Source organism: Struthio camelus, chromosome Z (genome assembly GCF_040807025.1).
Source record: "Struthio camelus isolate bStrCam1 chromosome Z, bStrCam1.hap1, whole genome shotgun sequence".
NCBI classification, from domain to species: Eukaryota; Metazoa; Chordata; class Aves; order Struthioniformes; family Struthionidae; genus Struthio; species Struthio camelus.
The window spans coordinates 64,752,986-64,779,186 of record NC_090982.1 but is presented as its reverse complement, the minus strand read 5'-3'; the positions used below and the strand labels follow the sequence as shown (position 1 = coordinate 64,779,186).

The window sequence follows — 26,201 nt, the reverse complement described above, 5'->3', positions numbered from 1 at the left end:
GTTTGAAAGATGAAAGAGTGAAGTAAAAGCAAAACGTGGAGAGAGGATTTCTGTAGAAAATAAACTTTTTCGGGTTTTCCGTTAAAATCTGTAATATTTACAAATCATAAATATGTCACATCCAAATTAGAAATTGGAGTAAATGGGGGAGAGATTGAATGTGATCTGTTTGGGGAGCATGTGAAAAGTGAGTGAGTACTCCACATGCGGTTTTCAGAAATCACTCCAATTTAAGGAGGTTGTAAGCAATTGAGTAACTGAGTTTGTACTGATCCGCATTGTATAGTGCGCACGTAATTCTCGCTAACCCTTTGCAATACACTTGGAAACAGGCAATCTCCTGTGTCTTCCTTCACTGTCATACCATAAGGTTTCGGGTACATGCAAAATACCTGCTAACAGCAATCAGCGGTCACTGAGATGACTGTACCTGTTGACCTAGTGGCTTTGCTTGTAAGATGGTGACTATCTATTAGTGATGATTGTCAATGTCGTAAGGCTCAGTTGTCTCAATCGGCATATAGTACTCAGACTTCTGTAATATGGTTTTATAATTGGCTTTGTCCGAGTTAATCAGAAAGCATTTAAAACTTCCTGAATTTAAGATCCATTTATTCTCCAAAATGTGGTGGCAACTTGTACTCTATTTTGTTGCCAGTCAGTTCTTGCAGATATGGAAAAAAGTGCTGGTTAAGCCTGTTTGTTGGCCATCGCTTTTTTTGTAGAAGTTTGGTCTGATAGGGATGTCAACAGTTTGCTTCTTCCAGGGAAGATACTTTCGTAGTTAATTCCACTCCTGTTTATCCTAAATTCAGAAATCCTACCATCTTTCTGCAGCGCAGTGACCGATTGCAACTGGTCTGCAGAGGAAAAAAAAATCCTGCAGCTGAATCCCTGAGATGGGAATCCTTAGCCCTGCTCCTTGCCAACACTGCAGCACTGTGTTGCATCTGCAGCATTTTATTGCACCTTGATAAAAGTAGAACAGAAACTTAACACTGCAACAGCCTTCCCTGCTATGCAGCAATGTCAGCAGGCCATAGCACTGCAAGCTACCAAAAGGAGCTGCCTAACTGCCCTGAGGCAGTTAAGAGAAATGCTTTGAAACTCTCGAGGCTTTAAGTGAGGAATGCAGTAGAAAGTCACTGCTTTCCCTGCAGTGGCTCTTTATTGGAGGCTTCATTATTTCTGCTGTACAGGATATGACTTGTTTTCATTTCTGTGCAAGCTGAATTGCTTTGCAATGAATGTTGGTGCTCCCCTAGGGAAAGTATCTCACTTTGGTGTAAGCTTATTGTTGAATACTATTAAAGTGATTACTTCACAGCTGCAATTTCTAATCAGACTTTAAAAAAATGAAACAAAGTGGCAAATAGGAATGCAAGAAGTACAAGATGTCTTCAGCAGAATACCTCAAACAAAGAGGCAAAAACCCCTGCCCCCCTGCCATAAGTTCTCATTCTCTTTGTATTTCAGAACTCTTACTGCTTCTTTTGTTTGCCATTTACCATTTCAGAGGAAAATTAAAAATGCAGCTTCCTAGAGGCCATGCCTTGTAACCACAGAAAATTCAAGAAGCAGCCCCTTCCCTGGTGACCATTTGGCCAGTTTGTTGTCTTGAGGGGTTAGTGGTTAGGGCAAGGATGGCCAGTGCTCCTGACCCTAGGGAGCTATTCAGCAAAACAGTCGCTTGGCTTTAAAGAGGAGAGAGGTTCCTTGGCGTGCGGGGATGGAGGTGAGCTCATGGCATGATTCAAGCACGAGCTGACCAGCTCTCTGAGTGATTCCTATTACTCTGCTAGGAGGTGAGATGCAGCTGGCCTGTTGTAAATGCGCAGCTTGGTGCTAGAGCCGGTGCTGTGATGTTGGCCAGAGCAGCCTTGCAGATGTGGTTCTGCCCCTTCAGGGACAGCAGTTTTCCTAAAAGGGCTTGTGGGGCACAGGCCTGTTCCTGGGCTGGAGCATAGTGCTAAGAAGCAGGGGGTTGAGAGGCCTAAAGTTTGCAGCGACACTGACTTCAGCATGTCCTTGTCTCCATCTCCCAGTAATCCTAGTTTAAGTAAACTTGCATGTTTGTCAATACATGATAAGCTTTCCCTGTTAGTGTGTGACAACGCTGTCAGTGTAAGCATGATGCTGTGTTGTGCTGGGTGTATGTTGTGATGTGTGGCTTTGAGCACTGTGAATTTCTGGGCTCATGCTACAGCAGTCAAGTATCCACAGCATGTTCCGAGGCAGCGTCTGTTAGCTCTGGGGGGCCAGGGAGGAAATGAGCTAGACCTGCAAAATCCTTTTCTGGCAGGAAGAAAGCTGCTGTCATAGAGCAAAAGCATGGTTCTTCCTCGCCCTAATTACCAGGAGCGATGGCTGCTGTTATTTCTGGTCTTCAGGACCTGCTGCTAGGAGCAGCTGCTGAGACTGTTGTTAATAAGTCTTGCTGTTACCAGCGCTGGCACTGTAGCACTTCAACTGAACAAAGCTGATGGGAGTTCAGAGCCTCAGAGCTACGCCACAGCCACAAGGACGTACCTTGGAGAATTGGATTGCTCCAAGAGGGGTTCTCAGATGGGAAATGCTATGATGCTGCTTGTCCAGGAAGACAAATTGGCCATTTGAGACAGAAGTGTGCAGTGACTAGAAACAGGCCTAAAACTTTCACACAATAAAAGACTATTAAAAACGTGTTAATGGGCTCTAAAGTACACCAACAACGGTCCAGAAGCAGTTCTTGTCATATTTTAGGAGACTGTAGTCTCAGGCTACAGTAATTCTGTTGGCAAGTACATTGGAAAACATCCAGTTGAGTTTGGGAAGGCAATTAATGCTATGTGACCTCCCAGACTGATAAAACCTGGAAATATCTCTAAAAATAGATGTAGCGCTTGAGAGGAAGGGGTGATGATGTGTGCTAATGTTGATAATACACGTCAGCCCAAGCCAGTCTCTTTCAGTTTGAGCAATCTGGTATGTTGTTTCTGCTCCCTTCCATAAAGCATTTTCATTGCCAGGTGAACACTCGGGTTCTCAACAAACTTCTGCCGACGGATTGATGGAGTCTTCTCTTCTTGTGCATATGTACAAGTGTGCAAGATAGAGAACAGGATATAGCTTTGGCTGATGGATAAAATTAAAAAAAAAAAGTAGCATTGGATGGTAGTAGCATTTAAGAGTGAAGTAATGTGGTTAACAGCGTTTATGAAGATTATGTGGAATATGTTGGGATAAACCTTTGTCAATATTGAGCCTTGTTTATTCCTTTAGTCTTGCAGAGTTTAAAGTGATGCATTATTTTTGAAAGAGAACCACCCCCCTGAAAAAAAATTTCAAAATACAAACATAAATGAATATGCTGGTGTAAGAGAAACAGATAATTTTACGCATGTGCAGTTCATTAAAATCCACGGTCAGCTGTGTTCAGACATGGTTGGAGATGGCCAAAAAGAGGCCATTTGAAAGATGACCAGGTTGCCCAGAGAGGTAGTGGAGATGATTGGTTGCCCAGATGATAGGTTGCCCAGAGAGGTAGTGGAGTCTCCTTCCCTGGAGATATTCAAAACCCGTCTGGATGTGATCCTGGGAAATATGCTCTAGAGGACTCTGCTTGAGCAGGGAGGTTGGACTAGATGATCTCCAGAGGTCTCTTCCAACCTAAACGATCTGTGATTCTGTGATGACAAGCTTTGAAGCTGGGTTTATTTTACTGCTGGCATACAAAGAACGTACGTTTGCAGCGATAAATGATTCGAGTCCCTTTTGTATCAGGATATAGGTATGCCAGGAAACAAACAGCCTCTGCAGTTATATGAATGGAATAATCAGTTTGTCTGGTATCAGTGAAATCAGGACTATCAGACAGTGGTTTGAACTGCTATTTGAATGCTGAGCAGCTAATTTTCTCATTTCAGCTATGACTGATAGAATTTTCCCAGATGCTGGAGGCATTACAAGCTGCCATGGATTGTGCTGATCCTGCACACCTTGTTTTACGTGGCTTTGACAGGATGCTGATGATGCTGGAGGTGCTGGCTGTGGTGTATATGTTACAGGAGGTTGATGGGTGCTCTCAATCCCATAAAGCTAGAAAGAAATACATTTGCTTATCTTTGGAGATGAGGAAGCTGGAAGTCTGTGGCTTGTCCTGTCGTTGTCCCTGATGAGCATAGGCTAGAGATTTAAGACTGTTTAACTCATCTCAGTCGTGCTCAACTTGTGGCTCATACAGCATTTGCCTGTAGCAAGGAGGGTAATGTAGAAATAATTTGGTACCTCTGAAATCCTACAGTGGCCAGCCTGAAGATCTCCCTGCTGTTGTCTGCTCCTTTTCTTTACGTCTTTTTTAGTATCTGAGCATCTCATGCAAATGTTTGTGGAATTACCTTCACTACGCTCCTGAGAAGCAGGAAAGCATTATTATCTTTACTTTACAGATGGAGAACTGAAGCACAGAGATTAAATAATTGGATAACACCAAGTCTTAGAGCCTGAGGCACCTTAGCAGTAAGATCACTTTTAGTATTTTGTCCTTCCTTTCAAGGATCTTCTCTCTCATTTTGATATGCATAAATAACTAAAATCATGTTAACCTCTCTTGTACTTCTAGATGCTTGGTTTCCATTTTATTTCTGAAAACTTGCCTTCTTTCTACATAGTTAGTCCTACCACTTCCAGTAGCCTTTGCTTCAGCAACTGTATCATCTGCACGTGGAATTTGGAGTATTCACCTACAGCACTTTTTGAGAGACAGGCTACTCTATTGTTGAGAAAACAATATATGCCTAAGAACAGGAGGTGTCAAGGTATGCCTTCAGTTGTTTCAGCTCAAGGAGTCCAGAAGATCTGAATTTTTCTTGTTTCAGTGTAATTAGGCTTACTCAGAAATTCAGACTGGAACTGTGGAGTGTGTGCTAGAACAGGATTTTTTTTTTCCTTTTGAGTTAGAGATCATTAAGGATGATGCGTAAAGAGATTTAAAGATGCCATCAACTTGCAGCGCTGTATGCTCATTGCCTGAAATACCAAGGGTAATGTTAACAGGCAGTCCACATAATATTCTTTAGGCATAATGTTTCCCCTTTACCTTCTTATATCCCCAAGTTCCTGTTTGCCAGCTTGCGCTGTATGGGGTGCTCTATCACACACCACTCTGCTGACAGCAGATCAATCACTCAGATCGGCTGAAGCATGAAACCAGATGAGTGCAGGGAAAAGCTCAGGAAATGCTGCCGCACTGGTATGTATACCACCAAGCTCTGAATTCTTAGCACCTTATTTTTACTCACTGCGGTATAGATCAGGATTTGAAAATAATTTGTGTATTCAGAATGCCTGAAATAAACACAGTACTGCTAATGCTGGGGAGGAGCATTTTAATTTCCTTGCTCTGAGATGCCTACTAGATCTGTAGCCATCAGTCTGTGCTGACTTGACAATTAGTTTAGGACATTCAGTATGCAAATATATCCGCTGACGCACTTTTCTGTCTCATTGCAGACAGCATTTATACTGAAAAACTGCTTCTAATTTCAGTGTAATCAGAATCAATCTATTTAGAGTTTGACAGGCTTGAGTGCTTCTCATCTGTGGTGAGGATTACTGTACTGACCTCCAGCACCCTGCCTCCCCATGAAAGGTATTTTTAAAATGAGAAAAGTTGCAACTCATGGTGGCAAGTTTCCCAAACATATCAGGGCTGAATGATCTCAAACACAAATAATACTTGATTTCTTTCTGCAGTGGATTTGACTTTTGCACGGAGAATCCCCCAAGTCCGTTATTGTGAATGGTGGAGCATGGCAGTGGGGTGGCCAGTGGCAGAGCTGAATACAAGAAAAAGTCTCTATATAGTTAGCAGGATTCCTTTAGTTAGGGGTATGTTATTTGGGATTCTCCATCCAAAATTCTGTGGTTGCATAAAAAACTGCTGCATTTACTTCAGGTGTCCTTCCCTCTGAAGTGCTGGGTTTTGCATTTTCTTTTGTTGTTAATGGCTTGTTAATATATGGAAAAAAGCCAAGACTCAAAAAGCTTAGCATTGCTGAACAGTTATTTTATGCATGTATTTGAAACTCAGTTTTTTAAACAGTATGTTTTCTCTAGTAAAGAAAGAAAAGGTGTGATATGAACATTTGCATGTTAAAAAGATACAGAAAGATTACATGATATATGCGATGTTGATACAGTCTGCTAGAATTATTTTTGATCTTTAAGGAAGGCAGTTTTTAAAATAAAGCTTCTGAATGTGATTTTATTCTATAATTAAGAATTTTTCTCACAAAATATGGGTTACCTGACTGCAATTAATATGCAGATTATATAATAATAGCCAAGTGCATACTATTTTAGAGAATGATTATATTCACTTTTTCTTAAGAAATTATTTAGGAAATTTCATGTTTAGCCTTAAATATCATGCCATTCACTGTGTAGGCTGTGGCCATTAATTTTAAAAGATGGAAGGAAAGATACGGCTGGATGTGTGAAAGCAGGAGAAGGTCTCAGTATGTAAAGTGGCCTGGGCCGGTGCAGTGAATTAAGTCTCCCAAGTGTGTGAATACTTCAGGTGAAAAGCACAAAAACATGGAAAACTTCATTACAGCTCTTTGCATATCAGTTGGACAACATATCTGTCTTCAGATTTATACCAGCAATACTGTAGCCACTCAAATGACTAATTATTGATTTAAAAAAAAAAAAAAGGCATGACCATCTAAAGATGCTGCTAAGTCCTGGCAAAGAAGACACTTGAGGAAAAGCAAAGCAGGATGGGGTAATACAATATATATGTATATTTTTTCCTCTGGCAATTGTGATAGTGAAGTCAAAGTCCAAGTACTACAGTACCTGGAAAAATGATGAAATTTTTCACAGATTTTCTGTTTTCTGTTCTATCTCCCTTGCTAAAGTTGCTTATCACCTAAAACAGCCCTTCTGAACAATAGTAATACTTTCTCAGTTTGCTAAGAAAGATGTAAATTCAGTGATTAAAAAATAGAAATTACTCTTTCATGCTTTCTCATTAGTTTGCCTGTCTGCTAAATTAGCTCTGATGACGAAGGTAATCTCTGGGACTGTAGCGAATGTATGGTGGCCTAGTTATTAACACGGTTGTCTTCACTATAGTGGCAAATGTTGTATTAAAGATAGTCTTACCTGGTTTGCATTTATATGGCTAAAGCAGATGGTGGCACAATATATATTTAACTTCCAGTTGATATTGTGCATTTTTTTTAGAAATTGTTATGGATGGGACAAGATCCGGTGACCATTTGTTTTTTTCCTAAATGTATTTATTTTAAATGAGCTCATTTATTTTAAATGAGCTCCCACCACAGCAGTGGGAGGTTAATTTGAATGTTGTACGTTACTTTATAACTGGTTAGAGTAATAATGTTCGCATGCGTTTATAAACGTTTCTAAGTAAACTTAGAAATTGGCAGATATACATTAAACCCACAAAACGCTTCCTTCCCTTCAGTGATTTCTTCAACTTATGTTCACGCTGTACATCCCACAGTGAAAATCATATGTGAATTCAGTAGGAGGTAATAAACATCAACATCAACCGCTAGAGGGAGCAAGATTTCAAATATTGTAATTAAGAATAATACAATTAGTACCTTATAAGGACTGCATAGACCAATAAGATCCCATAATCTAACTTCCTACATAAAATAGGGTGTAGAACCTAGTCTACTAATTTTTGTATCCATCCGATGACTCGTTTGAAGTGTGAATTTTTTTTTTTTTTTTTTTTTTTTTAGGTAGAAAGGTATCTAACCTTTAAGATTTAGAATGATGGGAAATCCACTGTGTTCCAATGGCTAAGGTACAATAATTTAAAGCTGTGCTTTTTTCCTCTAATTTTTGCCTTTTGAGCTGCTAACTCTAATATGTTTGCAGGAGGGACAAGGATGGAGTTCACTATGCTTACAACCTGTCTCTTCCAGATGGAGATGCTTTTACGGAATGACCAAGTTACTCTTTAGGCTTGGATAAACTGAATAACTTGAGCTTTGCAAGCCTCATACTATAGAATGCAGGTGGTCTTGTCATGTTTTTTTTTTTTTGAATGCCTCCTGATTTTATTTTTTTCAGCAACCTTTGTGAAACAAGAATGTCACAACTAACTATACTCTAGTCCCGTCCACCGTCCCCCCCTCCCCCCCCCCCGCCCCGTGCTCAATGTAGCAGTGGTGTCATCTTACTCCCATGAGAGGTTTTCCTGCTTGTGGCAGAGTATTTGTTCTTTCAGCTATAACATCTCACCAAGAGCTCATACTTAGCTGCTTCTCTATGATAGCACCTAAGGTATCGTTGTCCCTGTCTTCCAGAATCCTGCCTTATATTATGTCTGTTGGGCCTGTGTTTTTTGGCTTTTTTGACATGACTTCATGTCTGGCAGTGTTCGTATGTATGTTGTTCAAACAAGGCAGCCTTATCCGATGATAAACTCTTTTGTAGGAACAAGATCGTTATTTACCACTTTTTGACATTTACATATTTTCTTCTAGATCACTGAGAGCAGTATTGAATTGCATTAAGCCAAAAACATCCCCTACTATGATCCACTATAAACGTTTCATCTGCAGTTACTTTTTGAAATCCTTCTGTTAGTGAATTTTAATGTTTTCTGTAAGTTGCATAAATTTTTGCATTGTGCTAATTAACTTGTTTAAACATTATGTAGACATAGGTGAAATGTTTTACATGTTGTCAGCTCAGAGGTATATTAGCCAAACTTGAAATCTCATTTAAAAATGATGTTTGTTTGGGCAGACTGGCTTATATGTAAAACTGTGTTTAGTGACGCTAAATATGCTGCCATATCTGAATTCATTACTGATGGCTATCCTCCTTATTCTTCTAAAGTACAGCTATGACATCATGGCTTTGTTTTAATACTGCAGAATTTCCAGATATTCCAAGACATTTTGAAAATAGCAAGAGTTGAATGAATAGCTTGGCCAGTTCCTTTATTACAATTTGGAAAGTAATTATCTGCCTAAAAAAAAAAATCACCTAACCCACCCCTTACCCCCTCCCCTTCAATCAACCTCAGTTGACATCTAACATCCTTCCAAGTTGCTGCTAGAAGTATTTGTCACTTGAAGATGTGATTACATAAACTCACTTTCTTATGGGTAAAGAAAAGAAATGTTAAGGCAATAGTTATTTTCACCTTTTTCTTCTTTAATTATTTACATATTTACCCTCTTTTTTCAGTATCAGGCATGTGTGATTGCTAGGATTTTGCTTGTCCTTAGCATACTTAAGGGACTTTTATCTGTACTATTACTAGTAAGCTTCTTTTGGTGTATGCCTTGCTGTGAATCTGAGTGTCGTTAATGCTTTTGTAATGCTTTTGGGCAATGACTCCAGAACAATCTATGTATATGTTTTGAAAAATTATAACATGTATTCATTTAATTATTAGAGTGAAGAAAGACATGAAAATATTATCTGAAAAATCTTAATTTGTATTGGTACTGTACTTTGATTCTAATGACAAACCAACCTTGTAAGTATTTCATGGTGGTACCTAAAATATGCATACATATCAATATTGCATTTTAAAACATTTCTGGGGAAGAATTTTTATTCCTATTAATCACTGGAAATACATGTTGACATTTCAAAATCTTTTTACTTAAATATTGAAAGGGAATCTTTTTTAGATGCCTTTTGTAAGTTTGTGTTTGGAAATTTAACTGCCTTCAAAGCAAGGTTGGATGAGTCGCTTTTTCTGACTTGAGTGACGTTTTTATCTTCTTTAAGTAAATATAAAAGGGAAAACTTAATGATCTTTATCGCTTGTTTCTGTTATGTGCTACCTTATATAATGCTTTGTGAAAAATAACTCATCAGCCAAGCTGCATAGTAAAGCACCTCATAAGTGAAGTTTCCTGAGCTGGCTGTTGTTTTTTCGGTTGGCTGTGCAACTGAAAGTGTAAGACGGTAAATGATGTTAAGTGAGAGCTTGCAGGTTCTCGGCTGTTATATTTGATTTTAATGTTTTTGTCAACTACAAATTTATCTTAAAATATTTTAAATTTGATAGGACATTCACAGTAGCTGAACATGCAACGTTTTGTTGCAGGGGAATATATGTAATTATCAAGTATGTGTTTAATCACTGTGCCCTAGATCTGTTCCTAATAATCTAGCCGTTATATATTTACAAACTTGGTGTCATCTATATTATGCAATTTTCTGTCCAGTTGTACGTTCAGCTCGTTCTCTTACACGCACCCCAAAACCAAACAAAAGCAATCCTCCCCTCTGCTCCTTTTGGACTGGGTTGCTCACTTGTCCCTCTGCAACCTGGTTCAGCTCACTAAACTTAAAGAGAGGGTGGCACCTTAGATAGCAGCATTGCACCAGCTTCACTAGCTTGTGAAACCTCTCTTGAGATATTTGCTTTGAAATCAGGCATTTCCGTTGAAGCTGTTGTGCATTAACAGACATTACGAAGCTTTCAGCATCATTTATGTTTTGTGCTCTGAGGATAAGGCCTAAGTTTCCCTTTATGAAGCATATTCACGTAAGGTTGTTGTGGGACTGTGGACTTTTCACAACTCCTACCTTCATTTACGTGTCTTTGTCAAGGTCTCAGTAGTACCTTATGTGAATGTCCACCAAGCATTTCAGAAAAATAATTACTCATGCCTCCTTTTTTAACTCAGGCCTGTGTTAAACAGCCTGACGGCTTAGCAGAATTATGTGCGTGTATGCAGCTGTACATAGAAAGCCAAGGTGAAGCTAAGTTTGACTCCATAGGTCATGTAATTCTGGGAGCTGTTACTTGTGTATAGTCTATGCAGGGTCTAGAAAGAGCGCTGTAAGGTTTTGACCTTGGCCATCAGACCCCCCTGCTTGAAATGAACTGTGTTCAGCACTAATGGTAGAATGGCATTCGGATGTGATTTTTTAAGGTACTCTGTGCCGCTCTACAAATGGACAGAAACTTGTGTCTAAAATTTCTTTTCCTTTCTGCATTTGCAAAAATCCAGCTTGCCAGATAATGCATGTATAATGCAATAGTCAGGTCTATGTAGTTGCTTTAAGGACAACCATCTGTCCAGTTATACATAGTCTTTGTATAATTTGACAACTTTTGCTATCAGAATTTGTCTAAAGGCAAGCAGTAATTCTCTTCCTTGTTAGGTGCGTCTTTGCCCACAAAATGATAGGCTAGTCTTGCTTCATTTTTGAAAAATTTTAGGGTAGGTTTTGGGATTAGATGCCTCACATCATTGTTAATGAAGTGGTAGAGACTTTTTCAAAGAAATCATCAGCTGAATTACATACAGCCTAGCCTTGCAGGAGAAAAGATTGTTAATATTTGGCCTTAATATGAAGTGAATTTTGAGCTTCACCACCACATTTGCTGCATTGGGCAGAATGTGACTGAGCTATGGAAACTGAAGTGCTTTTGCTACTAAGAGAGGGAGGATACTCCTTCAACTGCCTCTTGGGAACGGTGAGGATGGGAGGGAGTTTGCTGGGAGATGGGGACACTGAAGCTTTCTCTGCATGATAGACGGAAGACTTTGTTGTTCTTTACCCAGTGCTGTTCACAGCATCAAATGTACAGTTGCCTAGTCATCACTGTATACAGTTCTTTCTCCAAACATGCAAATTACAAGCAAAAGGTTTTGTATAGAGCAGAAAAGTTGAGGCAGTGGAGTGTGTGGAGGAGGAAACGTTTCTCAGTGTTCATGCAGAGAATTGGGAGTTCTGTTAAGTAGTAGGAGCTTTAATAACGAAAGATTCCCAAGCATGCCTGCCTTCGTACAAACTTTTACAACTTCACACTATGTTACCAGCTGTGGTAGCTGTATATACTTTTTTGCATCAGCTGAGAGGTATAGAAAGAGCAGGCATGCAAACGGGGTGGGGAGGGCACTCCTGTCCAGCCCTTGCGAAGGGGATGCGAGTGGAGGTTGGCCCAAGTACCGGCTTCTGCAGCTATTTCAGTTACTCGGACAATACAGTTTGAACAAGAGAATCTGACCTGTGAACTAGATGGTGGCTGTTTTACCTCCTTCCCATAAGTAATTGATCTTTGTCTAAAAATAAGATACCTTTAGAGAAGTGTTAGATGATTCTTTTCTGTTTGATCTGTGTTAGACTGAGTTTGGCTATGGTGGCGTGTCAGTAAGTCATGTCTGCTGTGGTTTGTACTAGTGCCTTTGGTGATCGTTGCTGTATGAACACGTTATTAAATGTCTGTCTACACCCCTTTTAAGCATTTTTTTCTTACTCTGTTTTCCAGCTGCTTCTCTTCCATTTTGTTGCGCGTTTGAAGTATTTTTTCTTCTTTATAGTATTGATTTGCATTCTCTGAATAAGATAAAAGTTTGCATGTGTGACCTACAAAACCAGAAGCCAAGGTGGTGTTTCTCAGCAACCCAGAAATAAACATGTTTTGGTTTGTTAGTTAGAGGACATTTTAGTGCAAATCTTTGCAATGAGCAGTTTTGGAAGCTTTTCAAAACGTAGGCTGACATTTAGATGCTGTGTTACATGCCTAGCTGGTATCCTCAGAGCTGCCTCATACTTGAGCACGCCGTGAGAGCCCTTGCAGCTCATCTCTCTACTATTCTGTGCCACAAGGATTCTTTCACCCTGGTGATATAAAGAGACTAGTCTGTATTTACATCAGTTTTTTTTTCTTCGTTTCCCGTGTTTTTACTACCACTATTCCAGATGTCCCTTTTGTGCTTTAACCACCACGTTACCTAGTTTCTCTCAGGGCAAGCCGTGTGGCTGGCTATCACAGTAGGTAGTGCCTTTCTAAGCCACGGCTCCTGAAGTGTTAAGATTATGCAGCAATCTTGCTTCTATTAAGACAGGTAAACGCTCTCAACACAAAACTTGCTGGGTTCTCTCCAAAACTGTAAATGTGACCCAGGTCTCTTGTATGTGACCCTTAGACAAACTAAAAGGCCAACGGAAATCTCAAATATGTAAAAACAAACCTCACAGTTTTTGAAGCCACAGTAAATGTTTTTCTATATCTGACCGCTGCTGTTTTGAACGCTAGAGTTTGGCGTTACTGAATGACACTGCAGTGTAGTAGTAAATTTTAGAAACTCTGTATGTGTTTGTATACTGCAGAGATGTGGGGAAAAATGCTTGTCTAGAGAGAGCTGTAGAGGGAGAAAGGAGTGAACTTGAGGGTGATCCTGGAATTATAAGTGAAAAGACTTGAGGACAGGAGCCAGAACGCATGGAGCTAAAATGAGAGGAAAAGTGAAGGTGGAAGGATGGAGAAAAATCAGTAAAGCAAAACAGCAAGGCTGGGAGGTAGCTAGGGTAAGGGAATGGTGAAAAGAGAAGGAAGCTAAAGGAAGAAAGTAAAGAGGAAGAGGAAACGAGTCAGAGTACCTGAGGACTAGGTCACTGTGTGGTGTGGAAAAGGCTCTTAAACTCTTTCTGTACCCTTCTTTTGCCAGCCAGTGTTTTAGGGTAGCTTCTTCAAAGTGAAAGAGCTGGTAATGGAGGCAGGTGTCCCAGCTTGCTATCTGAGACTAGTCTTCAGAGTGTCATGGTGTTTTCCATGTGGAAAACAGTAATTAAGTACCTGTACTGTCAGTTCTGCTAGGATAGGCGTGAACTCCTCATAATCGCGTATGTATGCTGTACATTCAGACAGAATGCTAACAGCCGTTCTTCTCTACTTCCAATAGAAGAAAGTACGTCAGCTAAGTTTAAGCAGTGATCTTAACTGTGGAGAGCGTAGTGGCTGTCTGCTGACCGGAGCCTCCTGAGTTTTTTCACTTTTGTGTTTCTTAGCGCGACGCAGGGATTGTTGCCGCGGCTGCAAGCAGCCGCGCCAGGCACCGCGCCGCAAGGAGCCGCCGGAAGCGGCCGTCGCGGGGCGCGCGGCCCCTGGGCGCGGCCAGGAGCGCAGCGGGCGCCCGCCCCCCCCGCGCCGCCGCCAATGGTCTCGGCCGGCCGGGGCGGGGCGGCGGGAGCGGCCGGGGCGGGGCGGGGCGGGCCAGGCCGGGCCGGGCCGGGCCGGGGCGGTGCGGCGCGGCGCGGCGGGGCGCAGCGCAGCGCAGCGCAGCGCCCAGCGCCGGCTGAGCAGCCGCACGGGAAAGTTGGTGTCGGTGCGAGTTGCTGTTACCTCCTCTCTTCTTCTTCCCCCCGTGGCGGCTCTTTCTCGCGCTCTTTCTCTCTCCCCAGGGAGCGATAAGATAATCGGGCTCTACTTCCTCCTCCTTTTCGTATGATGGCATTGAATTTTTAGGGGTTTGAACACGGAGAAATGGATATGTCTGACCCGAATTTGTGGACGGTCCTTTCCAACTTCACTTTGCCGCACTTGAGGAGCGGAACCCGCCTGCGCCGCACGCAGAGGTAAGGCTTCCCGCGGGCGGCCCCCGCCCGCTGCCAGGTGACTCTCTCGGATTTAAACCACCGGACTTCCTGGTTTCCTGGGGCAGGCTTCGCCGCCAGAAACACAAATCCCGCTGGAAGTAGTTTGGGACTTTGGGCTACTTGGCTTTTCCTTATCTTAAACATGAAACTGTGAGAGCCTGTCCTTGAGGGTCCTGTGGAGTTTTTCCTCTCTTGGTATTTTTGCAACCAAATACTGTGTATTGTTTTTCCTTCTTTTATAATAAGTTGTTACTTTGTTGTCTTCCTTTTTTGTTGTTGTTGTTAAAAGGCTCTTGCTCACAAATACTTGACCTTTTATCTGGAGCAGATATATACTTTATATGGGCAATTCAGGATAGCCTATTTCCTTCCATGTTCTTAAAGAGACAGATTTGTGTAACTGCTTTTTTTTTTTTTTTTTAAAAGACAGTCTAGTTGACATTTATTAATATAGGAGTGATCCATTCCACTTTTGTAGCATTTTCCTTCTTGACAGAAGGGATAAAAAGGTCTGGAAATAGCAAATGCTAAGTAAAAGCTAGGGATTGTGCCATTAATGGACAGAAGACAGGCAAGCTTTGGTCATTTTTTTTGTTAGGGTACCCCTGCAGTTAGGTGTATGCCTCTGTCACAGAAGTAGCAAAAGCTTGTAGATGTTTGTAGCTCTCTTCACCACTCCCCCGTTTGGCTTTGAGATGTACCAAGGGCACTGTTAAAATATGATGTGCTTCTGTCTGTGAAACTACAGTGAATATTAGTGAATATTAGTGAATATTAGTGAATATTAGTGAATATTAGTGAATATTAGTGAATATTAGTGAATATTAGTGAATATTAGTGAATATTAGTGAATATTAGTGAATATTAGTGAATATTAGTTTATGTATTATCTTTGGAGAATGCTTCTTCAGTGCTGTACTGGACCTGTTGCTCTGGCCCCTGCTTGCCTGTAGGTGATGCATCCCAGAGTGATGAAACTGTCAGAAGAAATAAAAGCAACACAGAGAGTGCAGGTTCTCCTAGTTCTGCAGAAATGGGCTTCAGTTGGCTAAGAGGTACGAATTGGTTCTGTGTGTCTGGGGCCGTGTTTCATCTGGATTGCTCACAGTCTGTCACAGACTCCACTGTTACATGAGAAGACTGGAAGGATAGCCAGATACAGGTCATAGGATTGCTCTTCTTTCTAGAAGAGTGCTCAATCTAATAGTAACCACTGATGTTTTGCATTGCTTTCCAGGCATTTTAAAGGGTTCGGGTAGGCTTGAAGGGAGTCTAGTTCTTGTGATCTGTATCTGCTGGCTGTGTTTGAACTGAAAGATTTGGGTCCACTGACTCCTGACAACTGAATTTTTTTGTTTATTTGTTTGTTTCTTAATAGTGGCACGGTCTATGAACTACTGTCCAAGTAATGACAAGCCTTGATTTTTAATGACGCTTATAAAGGGACCTTTGGTCTTTCTGGTTGTATGCACAGTTGGCTTTAGGTCTCCCCCCGATTGCTCTCGCACTGGCAAGAGCCATTAATTTTATGCTTTGGTTAGGCATTAACACCTCTTAGCTTTATCTTATCAGTTCCCTTACATTTAATTATGCTGCCAGGATTCTTGGGATCTGTTAGGCCACTTGCTTTCCATGAACGCTTTCCTGATTTTTAGGATAATGAGAATCGTCTACTATATTCACTGAGGATTCTGTTTCTTTGTACAAATTTACTTGGCGTAGGAATTTATTTCTCTTTGATGTGGTCCTAAGAAGTAAAGAACTTAAGATAGTCTGTTCTTCTTTGGGTTGCAATGTTCAGCCTAGCTATTGAGTTATTAAATAGATGTTAAGCTTCCTTAGTTTATGACTGCCTTCGCTGGCTAGAGTCTTTCATTAAGATCCTTTTACTCCTGTTTTCTAACAGCAGACGTACTAGGTAAATTTCAATTGTGGCATCTCTTGCTGGCAGTTATATCTGAACCAGAAATATTCCAGCCTGCCTTTCAAGTCATGGAGTGGGTTTTCAGGACTGGCAGGTAGAAAAATTATCTTCAATTATAAGTTGGAGAAGCTTGCTCTTCAGATCACTGTGCCTGTAAATTACATGGATTGCACTGTGTCCTTTCATAAAGAAGAAAAATGCCACCAAGTGTTGAGTTCTTTTTCTGTTGCTGTAGGTATTTGGGCCCCCTAGAACAAATTTCCAGCCCCTGGCTGAAATGGCAGCTGGTCTTGAGTAAAGGAGGAAAGAGTGAGAACGTGCATCTCTGTGTATGTATATACATATATTTATTTAGGTAGACGTGTAAATTTATACAGTTGGGGGGTGTATATGCATATATACATATGTGTATACACACACTTTTTTTCATACAGAAGGGTAAATGTAATGTAAGTTTTACTGGAAACTTTCAAAAAACAGTTGTCAAAATCTGTTGTCGTCTTACTAGATTTGGAACAATATGTTCCCTGGAAAACACTGAGCAGGGCTTTTGAACTTTCATGAGTTGGCAGTTTGAGTAGAGGTAGTTAATGGTTTTTAAACAATAACTTAAACTCTTGGTATTGATCTTTACATAGTAATACTGTGCTGACAAAGAACATAACATCTGTCATGATTGGGTTGGTGACGTAAGGAGGTTGAGCGTGTTTATTAACATAAAAGCAGTCACAGAAATGAAATATAATTGTGTTGATATCAGCTGAATCTGCTCCAACTTCATTTATTTGATTTTTTTTATTACACAGCACTAAACATCAGTTAAAATTTACTGCACAACTGCTTTTTACTGTATCTGTGTGGTTGTTCAATGTATGTTTTGTTGTATTGTGATCAGAAGAGCCTTACCTCTGTTCCTTACTTCTACCCTCTGAATTCACCTTAACCCCTACATGCAGAGAGAGAGAGATGCAAATATTCGTTATCCTAATAGATGTGGGACAAATTCAGAGAGAAGATAGTTGCCTTAAAATTAGGGGGAATAACGAATACACCTATATAGGTTATCTGTACTCACATAGCACGTTGTCATTGAATATGTTTTGTTAAAAGTTAATCTGATAGACTAATGATCCCACTGCTTTCTGTGCTAGCTGGAAAAGTGTCAATGTATCTTGGGAACTGTATTTCCTTTGAATTACAGTTAGAGTTGTGTTGGGGAACAGTCTTGCAGTCTCACTGTGCAAATGAATGCTCTGCTTTTATTCTGGTTGGTTTACTTGACCAATCTTTTTGTTAAAGCAATTAGTGTATTTTAAGTTCTGCTAACAAGCTCAGTGTTGGCAATGTTCACTTTCCCTCCGATGAGCCATTGTTGTTTCTTTCCTTCAGATGGACAGGTAAAGATTTGCCTGGTCACATCTGTTTTTTACTTTGTTTTTATCCTGACAGCTTCCTATTTTCAAACAATTAAGTCAAGATCTTAGGATCTGACCTAAGAATCTTACTGTAGAACGCTTGGGGAAGGCAAAAATAAAAGCAAGTTAAAAGGAAGCTAGTAAAGGGTGCTGGGACATGCTGCAAGAAGTGATTTTATTTTTTGTTTATTTTTTGTTACCGTTGTGATTAATACTGCTGATACGGAGTAGGAGACAGTCCTTGTCCTTCAAATCAATCAGAAGAGCAGTAGTCTTGACTTCGCTTCATTAGCTCTGGTTGTTGGGATACGTCACATGATGTGGGCGCATTGCAGAGAGATGGAGTCCTGCCGCTCATATCTGTTTGAATTTGGGCTTCATCTGCTATTGGTGTTCTGTAGAGCCATTAAGTTCTTACTATATTTGATGTTGACTGATCCTTCTCAAATGTAATTTTAACCACGCGTTCACGCGCTCATCCAATTGCTTCTGCTGCTGCACCTTTGGTCAGAGAAATTCAGACTTCTGGTTAGCAGTAAGCTATGTACCACCTCATCTTATGGCTGTTCATGCTGGTTCATGGATTTGCTTCTGGTAATTCTTTATGAAAGCTGGAAGTGATACCCAGATAAGTGGATTCCAGGCTAGGTTCCCAGGGAATTTGTTTTACATTTCAGTATGCATGACTTAGAAATTTGAAAACTTTCATGGATATGATTTGGTTAATTATTGAGCATGAAACCATTTGATATTTTGAGCCAGTGTATTCAGAATATGAAGTTATTGCTAACTAGTTTAGATTTAACGTTTTTAATGACGCTTGTTAAACGTGTCACACTGCATTAACAGTGATGTAAAGCTGTTTAACAGATTGCGCAGTTTCCCTTTTTTATATTCTCACATTACCTATAGGCTCTGGACATTGGCCAGGATGTCACAACGTTAAGTGTTAGGAAAAAATTGTGGTAGAAGGCAGATTCATTGAGAGGAACAATATGAAGGCACCAAGATAGGGGTATCTATGCCTTACCATGTTTCCCAAAGTAAGTAAAATAGTAGATATTGTTACCCTTGATACAGCCTTCTTTAAGAGTGTGGCACATTAAGTGGCAGCTCTTGGATTTTCTCTTGGGAACCTCTTAGAGGATTTTGCCTCTGAACGTTCCCAAATTCACTGCCCGCAGCAGTTTTGACATTTTACAGCCCCACAAGAATATATTTGCGTGTGTGTATAAATATGTATAGTATTAGTACATGAAATTGTACCTAGGAATTATATAAAGATGACACCTATTGTATGCTCAGCTTCATCTGAGATGAGGGTATCAGGTAATATGTGCATGGTTACTTTATTCTTTAATGTGACTTAAGATTTCACCAGTAGAGCTGTATAAGGAGATCACTCGCACTTAATATTCTTGGCATTTTTCTGTACGTTTCTGAAACTACATGCTTTGGCGCTAACGATTCAATCTGTTTTTGTAGCAGTATGCATTCTATATCCTATCGGTGTTTAGACTTAGTTAATTAACCATATATCAGTATTATTTAGACCTACTTTAGTAGAATCTTTCACCTGAATAAAGCTGAGGAAATAAAACCGTTTCTAGTGCATCCTTAAATTTTGTGGTAGGTCAGTTCTGTGCTTTTATTTAAAATGCTCAAACAGTGATCCACTACAAATTGAATAGTAGCAAACTAGAACTCCCCTTGGCACAGTTCCCAGTAAATATAAACATATCTCAGAAGTACTGTAAACCGGAACAATTCCCAGATTGATCTACCTAACAGAGTGATTTCAGAAGTACAAACCGCATGCTACTAGTATTCCTGCCACTGTTAGATAAGTGCAAAAATACTGGGGTCATGCCAGAATAAATACATCAGCTTTTTCTCCCTTTCTTTGAGTTAGCAATAGTCTTCCCTAAATAATTGTTTAGGAATAAGGAAAACCGTCATGGTCTATTGTTCCCAGAAGATTATAATTATTGTTGTAAGTGGAATCTGTTATTCCCATGAAATACTGGCATGCTCAGTTTGGTGATTAGAAAGTTAAAAACTGCTGCAGTTTCCTAATCCCACCCATTCTTTTTTTTTCTGCATATGCAGTAGTTATGTAGGTGTGTTAGCATGTAAAGGCCTGCTTTTGGTTTCTGTCGTTTGGATTGAACATATGATTTTAAACTTAGTTTAAAGAAGAATTGTTAAAAGGTTACCCCCTAGTGAATCTTCTTTTTTCCTCATAAAAATGTTGAAGATGATGTCAAATTAAGGCGCAGCTTACTGGTAGAGAAGTGGCTATTTATATATGACCCAAGTTGTGTGTCTTTTCTAACTAATGTTGTTTAAAACGTTAGATAATCTTTAACTGTCACCCAGATCGTGGGGAAATCAAGGATACATATTGTCTTATAAAATTATTACTTTAGCTTGTATAAGAACTTACATAAGCAATTTTAAAAATCTGTATGAAGGATGGGCAGAGTAAGGTAGAGCTTATGCAGATTCAAGTGTGTTGTTTTGTCTAATGAAAAAATACCACTCCTGATGCTGTTTAATTTGTTGAAACAAATAATAATGCAGTGTTGTATATTGAAATAATTTATTTCAATAAATATATATATATATATAGGTACTCTTAGTGCTTGATTATAGTATTTAATTGAAGAGTTTCAAGAACATTGTTTTCTCTGAGCACAAGGCAGTTAGTTGACTGTAAAACAAAATTTAATTGTGTGCATGCATGTGTGTGTGAATAAGAGAATACATCAGTCTGAACACTATTTTTTTGTTTGACAAAATTCCTGTTTTTTGTTTATGTTTTCAGGGACCTGCGTGAATGTGAACTTCCCTTTTGCAGGGTTGGAGGGGAGTTGTTTGCTGTTACCAGAATCTGTAGATATTGATATTGTGGATAGGTATATTGTCTTTTATATTTAATGCATCTGTGCGCCTGTGTATACACCTATACAGACTGTAGATAAATACACAGACAAATGGGTGTGCAGATATTTGTATATATATAAATATTCAAGCAGTAGCTATAAAATATGCTTGTTGAGAAGTTAATTGTGAGATTAACTTTGAGGTCAGTTCAATAATCAGAAAAAAGTATTCTTCTTACCTGTGTTTTATTCGAAGGCACATCTAGGCATAGAGAGGATAGAAGCTAATCCATCTGGGAAGGGGTTTGTGCTGTTTATAGTGTGTGTTCCTGCTATGGCTTTTGAAAGCTCCCCAAGTACAGCCGTTTCTAGTCTTGTTTCTGGAAAAAGTGACTTGCTTCCTCAAATTGAATAAGATTCCATGCTCTGTTCCACCACTGGCAGAAGTAGATTCATTTCCTTGAATTTCCCTGTCTTCTTTGGCTCCAGGTTTTTGACTAATTCAAACTAGCATAGCAGTTGCATTGTAAAATACCGTGAAATGCACCTGTGTGGTTTTTTCTTAAAAAATAGGTGAAGTAATCACTTAAATTTTTTTCTGAAGTAGTATGAATATTAATTTTTGTCGGGAGCTCAACTTGAGAAGACTAATAAAGTAAAGGCCACAAAGTTTGCATGCTGGTGTTTGTTATCTGTGATTGTTCTAAGCAGCACTCAAAATTTCCATACCTGAAGCCATAGGGGAGGATGGACGTCTGTTTGTTTTCCTCGGCTGGTTTCCTTAATGCATTTGGGCAGACTGTGCAGCCGGTCTTCCCACTGGAGGAGCTTGGCACAGGCCAGTCTGGGTACAGGATCCCGCTTGGTACGAGAGCGCTGCCTGGTGGGACAGGTTGCAGCATTGAGCCCTGTGGTTTTTTTCCTACGTACCTGGGGGAGAGAAGTTTTTACAATAGAAATTTCCTGTATTAAAACTGTCATAAATGAGTTTCTGTGAGAAGCCTTTGCGCTGTTTTTGAAATACATTTAGATCTGGCACTTTTAAGCATCGGTTTTAAATCTTAAAGTTGTTACGGGGAAGATGGATACAGTGGTTTGAACTACCTAAACTTCCTTTGATCAATCTGAGCATAACAAATCAGCTTCTAATTTAAATTCTTCTTGTTCTTAAAGCTTTTAAATTTCTCTCTGGGAAACTGGTATCGCCCCTGCTTGGATGAGCTGTTGGAATTTTCTGGAAAGGTATTCCTATGCAGAAAATGCTTAGGGACTTCAAAAGTGGAAAACAAGAGACAAGTAGATGTAAGAACAGCATGTTTTGTAAGCATGTACTTGAGCTCACAAACCTCCCCCAAAATGGCGACGTGAGCTCCGTAGTGGAGTGGAAGAACCCGAGTGCCCGCTGGCTGCTCTGGCCAACACGCGGAGGCCTCTGCAGCTGAGAGTGGCATCTTCTTGCGGCTGAGAGGTGGCGGCATCTTGCAGCCCAGAGCTGGTGGCATTTCGGCCGCATGTCCCGGAGGTGGCACTGGGGTGGCCACGGGAAGGTTGCACGCACCTCTGATTAGCTAAAACCACCAACAAGGGAAGGGGGTGTTTGAAAAGTGAATGGGCCAAAAGTGAAAATTAGGGCGGGGGGGGGAGGGTGTAGGGGATGTAGTGTTGCAATTCAATGGGGAGACCCAAAACAATAGAAAATCGAGCTTCCATAGTTCTTCTGGTGATGGAGTTATTTATAACAGGTAATGTCATTTAATTTAACAATAAATAATAATAATAACGAGCCTAGAAATCTTTGAGCCAGATTCTAGCTTGAGACATGCACGTTTTCTGTTTATTTCAGTTAATGGTGACTGAATGAAGGCAAAAGTTTATTAGGAAATAGTTATGTACATACAGATTTAACTTAAAACATAAGCATAATAATGTAATCCTTGATGAAATAAGTTAGGTGTTGAGGATGATAATTCGGAGTTTTATATTTCTGCCAACAGATGCCTCAGTTGTTAACTTGAATTTGTTGTCAGGACAGTTTTCATAATTTAAATCAACACAAAGCTTTTATTCCTTTTAGTGGAAACTGAAACGAGAATGCATGTATATAACTCATTAATCTTTCAATGCTGTTCATTGAGAAGTCATAGTTAATTAGTGTCCTTTGTGATCATACTGTTAACCTTCTCAGGGCTAACTAATAAAACGTTGATTGTGTGCATTCGTTTTACAGATGTGCTTTTTCAGTGAGTCTAGGCCTGTCTAGCTTGTTCTTATGCATGGATAAGTCAAGGGAATTTCCATAAATGCTGTAATAGTAGAAACAAAGGCAGTCAAACAAGTTCCATACGCTCTGTTCACCTTGTATATGAACACCCCACGCAAAAGGACGATTATGTGAATTCACTGTACGATCAAGTCTTACCAGAACACCACCTTTTTGCTTCCCCTAGCTGATGGACAAATAAAATATATAACACATTTTGTAAGCAAGCATGTTTGTTTTTCTTAGCTGAAGCTTGGTGATTTGCCTTCCTCCCTGGTCCTTCTGCCCTATTTTGATGATTTAACTGTTCTGTCTGGAGGCATCTGCTCTCCATCTGTGACCTGGGCTGATGTGAGAACATGAGTGCTGTTGGGGAATAGGGTTTGGTCTAGGTTTTTTCCTTCCTTCTGGATTGTATCTCACATTCTATTTTGTCTTGCCAAACATCAAAATATTACCATCTTTTGTAAGTCTTTGAAGATTGATTTCTCTTGGTGGAAAAAAATTTCAAAGCCAAAATGAAGCTTCTCCCCTTACCCCTTTTTTCCCCCCAAATTTGGAAATGCAGTCTCCCCTCCTCATGTGTCCTCCTCATGTGTCCTCCTCAAGTCTTAGAACAACAAATTTCTTATTTTTGTGCTGTAAAGGAAATATTTTAAAGGAAATACAAAACATACTAGGCAATGTGAATATACTAGGTTATTTTATTAAACATGCAAATTGTTTGTGTAGGTCAGACCTAAGCATTCAGCATTGCCTATAAATTAATACCTTTTAACCATCATGTGTTTCCTTCCTCTGATTCATAAATTATAAGGCGAGAGGGAACCAGTAAGGTCACATACTCTGGCGTTGTACAGGAAACATGACATAGAATAATGCAGTGTTAGATTTGGCATTTTTGCCCTCCTAGTCAAGGTAATGCATTTGTTGAATCAGTTACAGATTTGAGGAAAGTTTACAGTTTTGCCACATTTGTTATTGATCTGTGTTGTGCTGCTGCTAGTTTATTGCTTGTGCTATGTATTCCTAGTAATAGGCTTGGAGCACGTTTGGCCAATCTTTATATAAACGTGAAAAAATAATACTGTACGTCCTTTGGATCTGTGACTGTCCAAATATGGTTCAAAGGAGAACAGTTGGATATAAATAGAACAGAAGGAAACAATAATCTGAATTGAGTGCCCTGTATCCAAAGAACTGTTTACATTTTTTGCCTCAGTTGATCTGAAAAAATGAATTTTCCTTCCCCACAAATCTTACTGAGGAAAAAAATGCCTTTTGGAGGTGGGGGGAGGGACATTCTGCTGTAAGCTGGCCCTCACCCATGGGCCAGCAGTATGGAGTGGCTTCCATCCACACCATGAGTACTTGACCCAGGTCTCTGCTGGGTCCATGGGGTGGGTACCCAGATGGTGCTGATAATATTTTTATATGTGAACGTGTGTTCATGCATGTAGGAGGAATTGTATGGCCTTTTTTTTTTTTTTTTTTTTGTGTGCCCCCTGTTGTGTGGGTCAAACCGTATGGATTGAGGGAGGGGTTGTATGAAGGAACGAGTTCTGCTGAGGTGCTGTTGGAAGACTATGCAGTATGGTGGGGGGCAAAACTTGCAGTCTTGTTCATGCAGCCCGTAAGAAGTGCACCCTAGAACTGCACCCAGGTTTTGTCTTGTAGGGAACTAGTTGGATCACTGCAAAACATAGCACAGGAATGAAAAAAAGTGTGTGCAGGATGGGCAATCAAGAGACCAGGATCCAGGAGAACATTAAATGTGGTAGGCGTAGCCACTGCTAGAAGTCCAGCACTGTAATGAAAGTGAGATATTGCTGTAAATAGTTTTAGTACAGGGTGAACATATGCATATAGACTATTAGAATATGTCAGGTTGTAGAGGATATAGTGTCCCACTTTAAGCATCATTCCTTCTTACACTAAGGTATGCTACTGTAAGAATAAGTGTATTCAAATAAAAATAAGCATGCTAAATATGTATGTAACAATACATATAAAATTATGACAGCCAATATAATTACTCTATTTTATAGAAAAGTTCATATGAAAAAGCTTTTTTGTGTGTGTTTTTTCTCTCTCTCTTTTTTTTTTTTTTTTTTTTTTTGGTAACAGACATCTTTTGTGTCAAATAAGGGATTAAAATTTGAGAACTTCTGGTTCAGCATTTTGTGTGATGCAGTGACCTGTTTGGAGGCCTAGTAGAGTTGCACATAATGCTACACAATCAAAAGTAAGGATGGAGGCACTTTTTTCATTGTAGTTTTCATATGTTTTACAAATATTTCACTTTAACAGCTTTTGCTATCAACGATGATTTTTCTACTCTGCAAACTCAGTGTTTTTACAAAATCACTTTTCTGAAAGATACCAACGTACAGTAAAAATAAAACACTCATAAACAATGAGTGATTGACTTATCACGAGACAATAGCCGTCCTGAGCTCAAAGGCAGTAAATTTTATCCACACAACTATTCAAGAAGAGTGAAGGGGAATACAGGGCTGCTTCAAATACATTAAAAGTCTGAGTAGTGAAATTGTAATCCCTTGTATTAGGATTTGGAAGAAATTTGGCACGTTATGTTTTTATGATAAGAAGTGCCCAATATCAATTTTTTCAAGAGTTATTTGTTTTTCAGTACTCATTTTATGAGAACAGTCCACATTAGTTAATCTGCTAACTTCTACCTTTATTGGTAGAAGATGGCTTCTTATCAGTTCTGTGTCAAAAGTGATGGCTACCATTCCCTCACCAAAACCTTCCAGAGCAAATGGAAACTGAATGTGAAGGGTAATGGATTTTGGACCAATCTCAAATTTTTTCCTCTTTCTCTTTTTCTTGAATCCTACAACAGTAGTGTTCACAGGACATAAAACACTTCCTAAACAAAAGGAAGACTAGAGAAGTGATGATTTTATCCTTTCTTATACATTGCTTCTTACGGTATATTTCTGCTGTGATGCAAATAGAAGCCTTCAATTAGGTAATGGGCTAGATGAGTAGTGAGTTGTGATTACTCTTCCTGATGACCAAGAAGTGTAGCACACCCTTTTTCTGTCGCCTAACCTCATGCGCGCCCTATTCCAACCTGTTAGAGATGTTTATCTCATCTGCATGTTATGCCTTCGTTTCTAGACTGTATAAGCTCTTTGCGACAGAGTCATTTATTGTGTTAATATGATGTCTACAACAACGAGAACTTATAGTAGTATTGCTAAATGATAAATGATGAAAAATGATAGCGCTCCTCCCCATTATGCTCTTTGCATATTGAACCACTGATCTCCTTCTTGAGAGGAGGTGTGATTTTTTTTTTT

The 26,201-nt window shown here is 39.8% G+C and overlaps 1 protein-coding gene across 10 annotated transcripts in view; it reads left to right on the top strand.

The window, feature by feature from the left end:
- Positions 1–26,201, top strand: part of LOC138064432 (microtubule-associated serine/threonine-protein kinase 4-like) — a 300,511-nt gene that overhangs the window by 180,425 nt on the left and 93,885 nt on the right. Inside the window, exon 1 of one of the 10 annotated variants that reach the window (XM_068926983.1) lies at positions 14,020–14,364. The exons of 8 other annotated variants lie outside the window; for them this stretch is intronic. In XM_068926983.1, coding sequence (XP_068783084.1) covers positions 14,273–14,364 — 92 coding nt within the window. In that variant the 5' untranslated portion in view covers positions 14,020–14,272. Of the gene's footprint in view, positions 1–14,019; positions 14,365–26,201 lie in introns of those variants that run through there. One more of the 10 variants, XM_068926982.1, reaches the window with a different exon arrangement.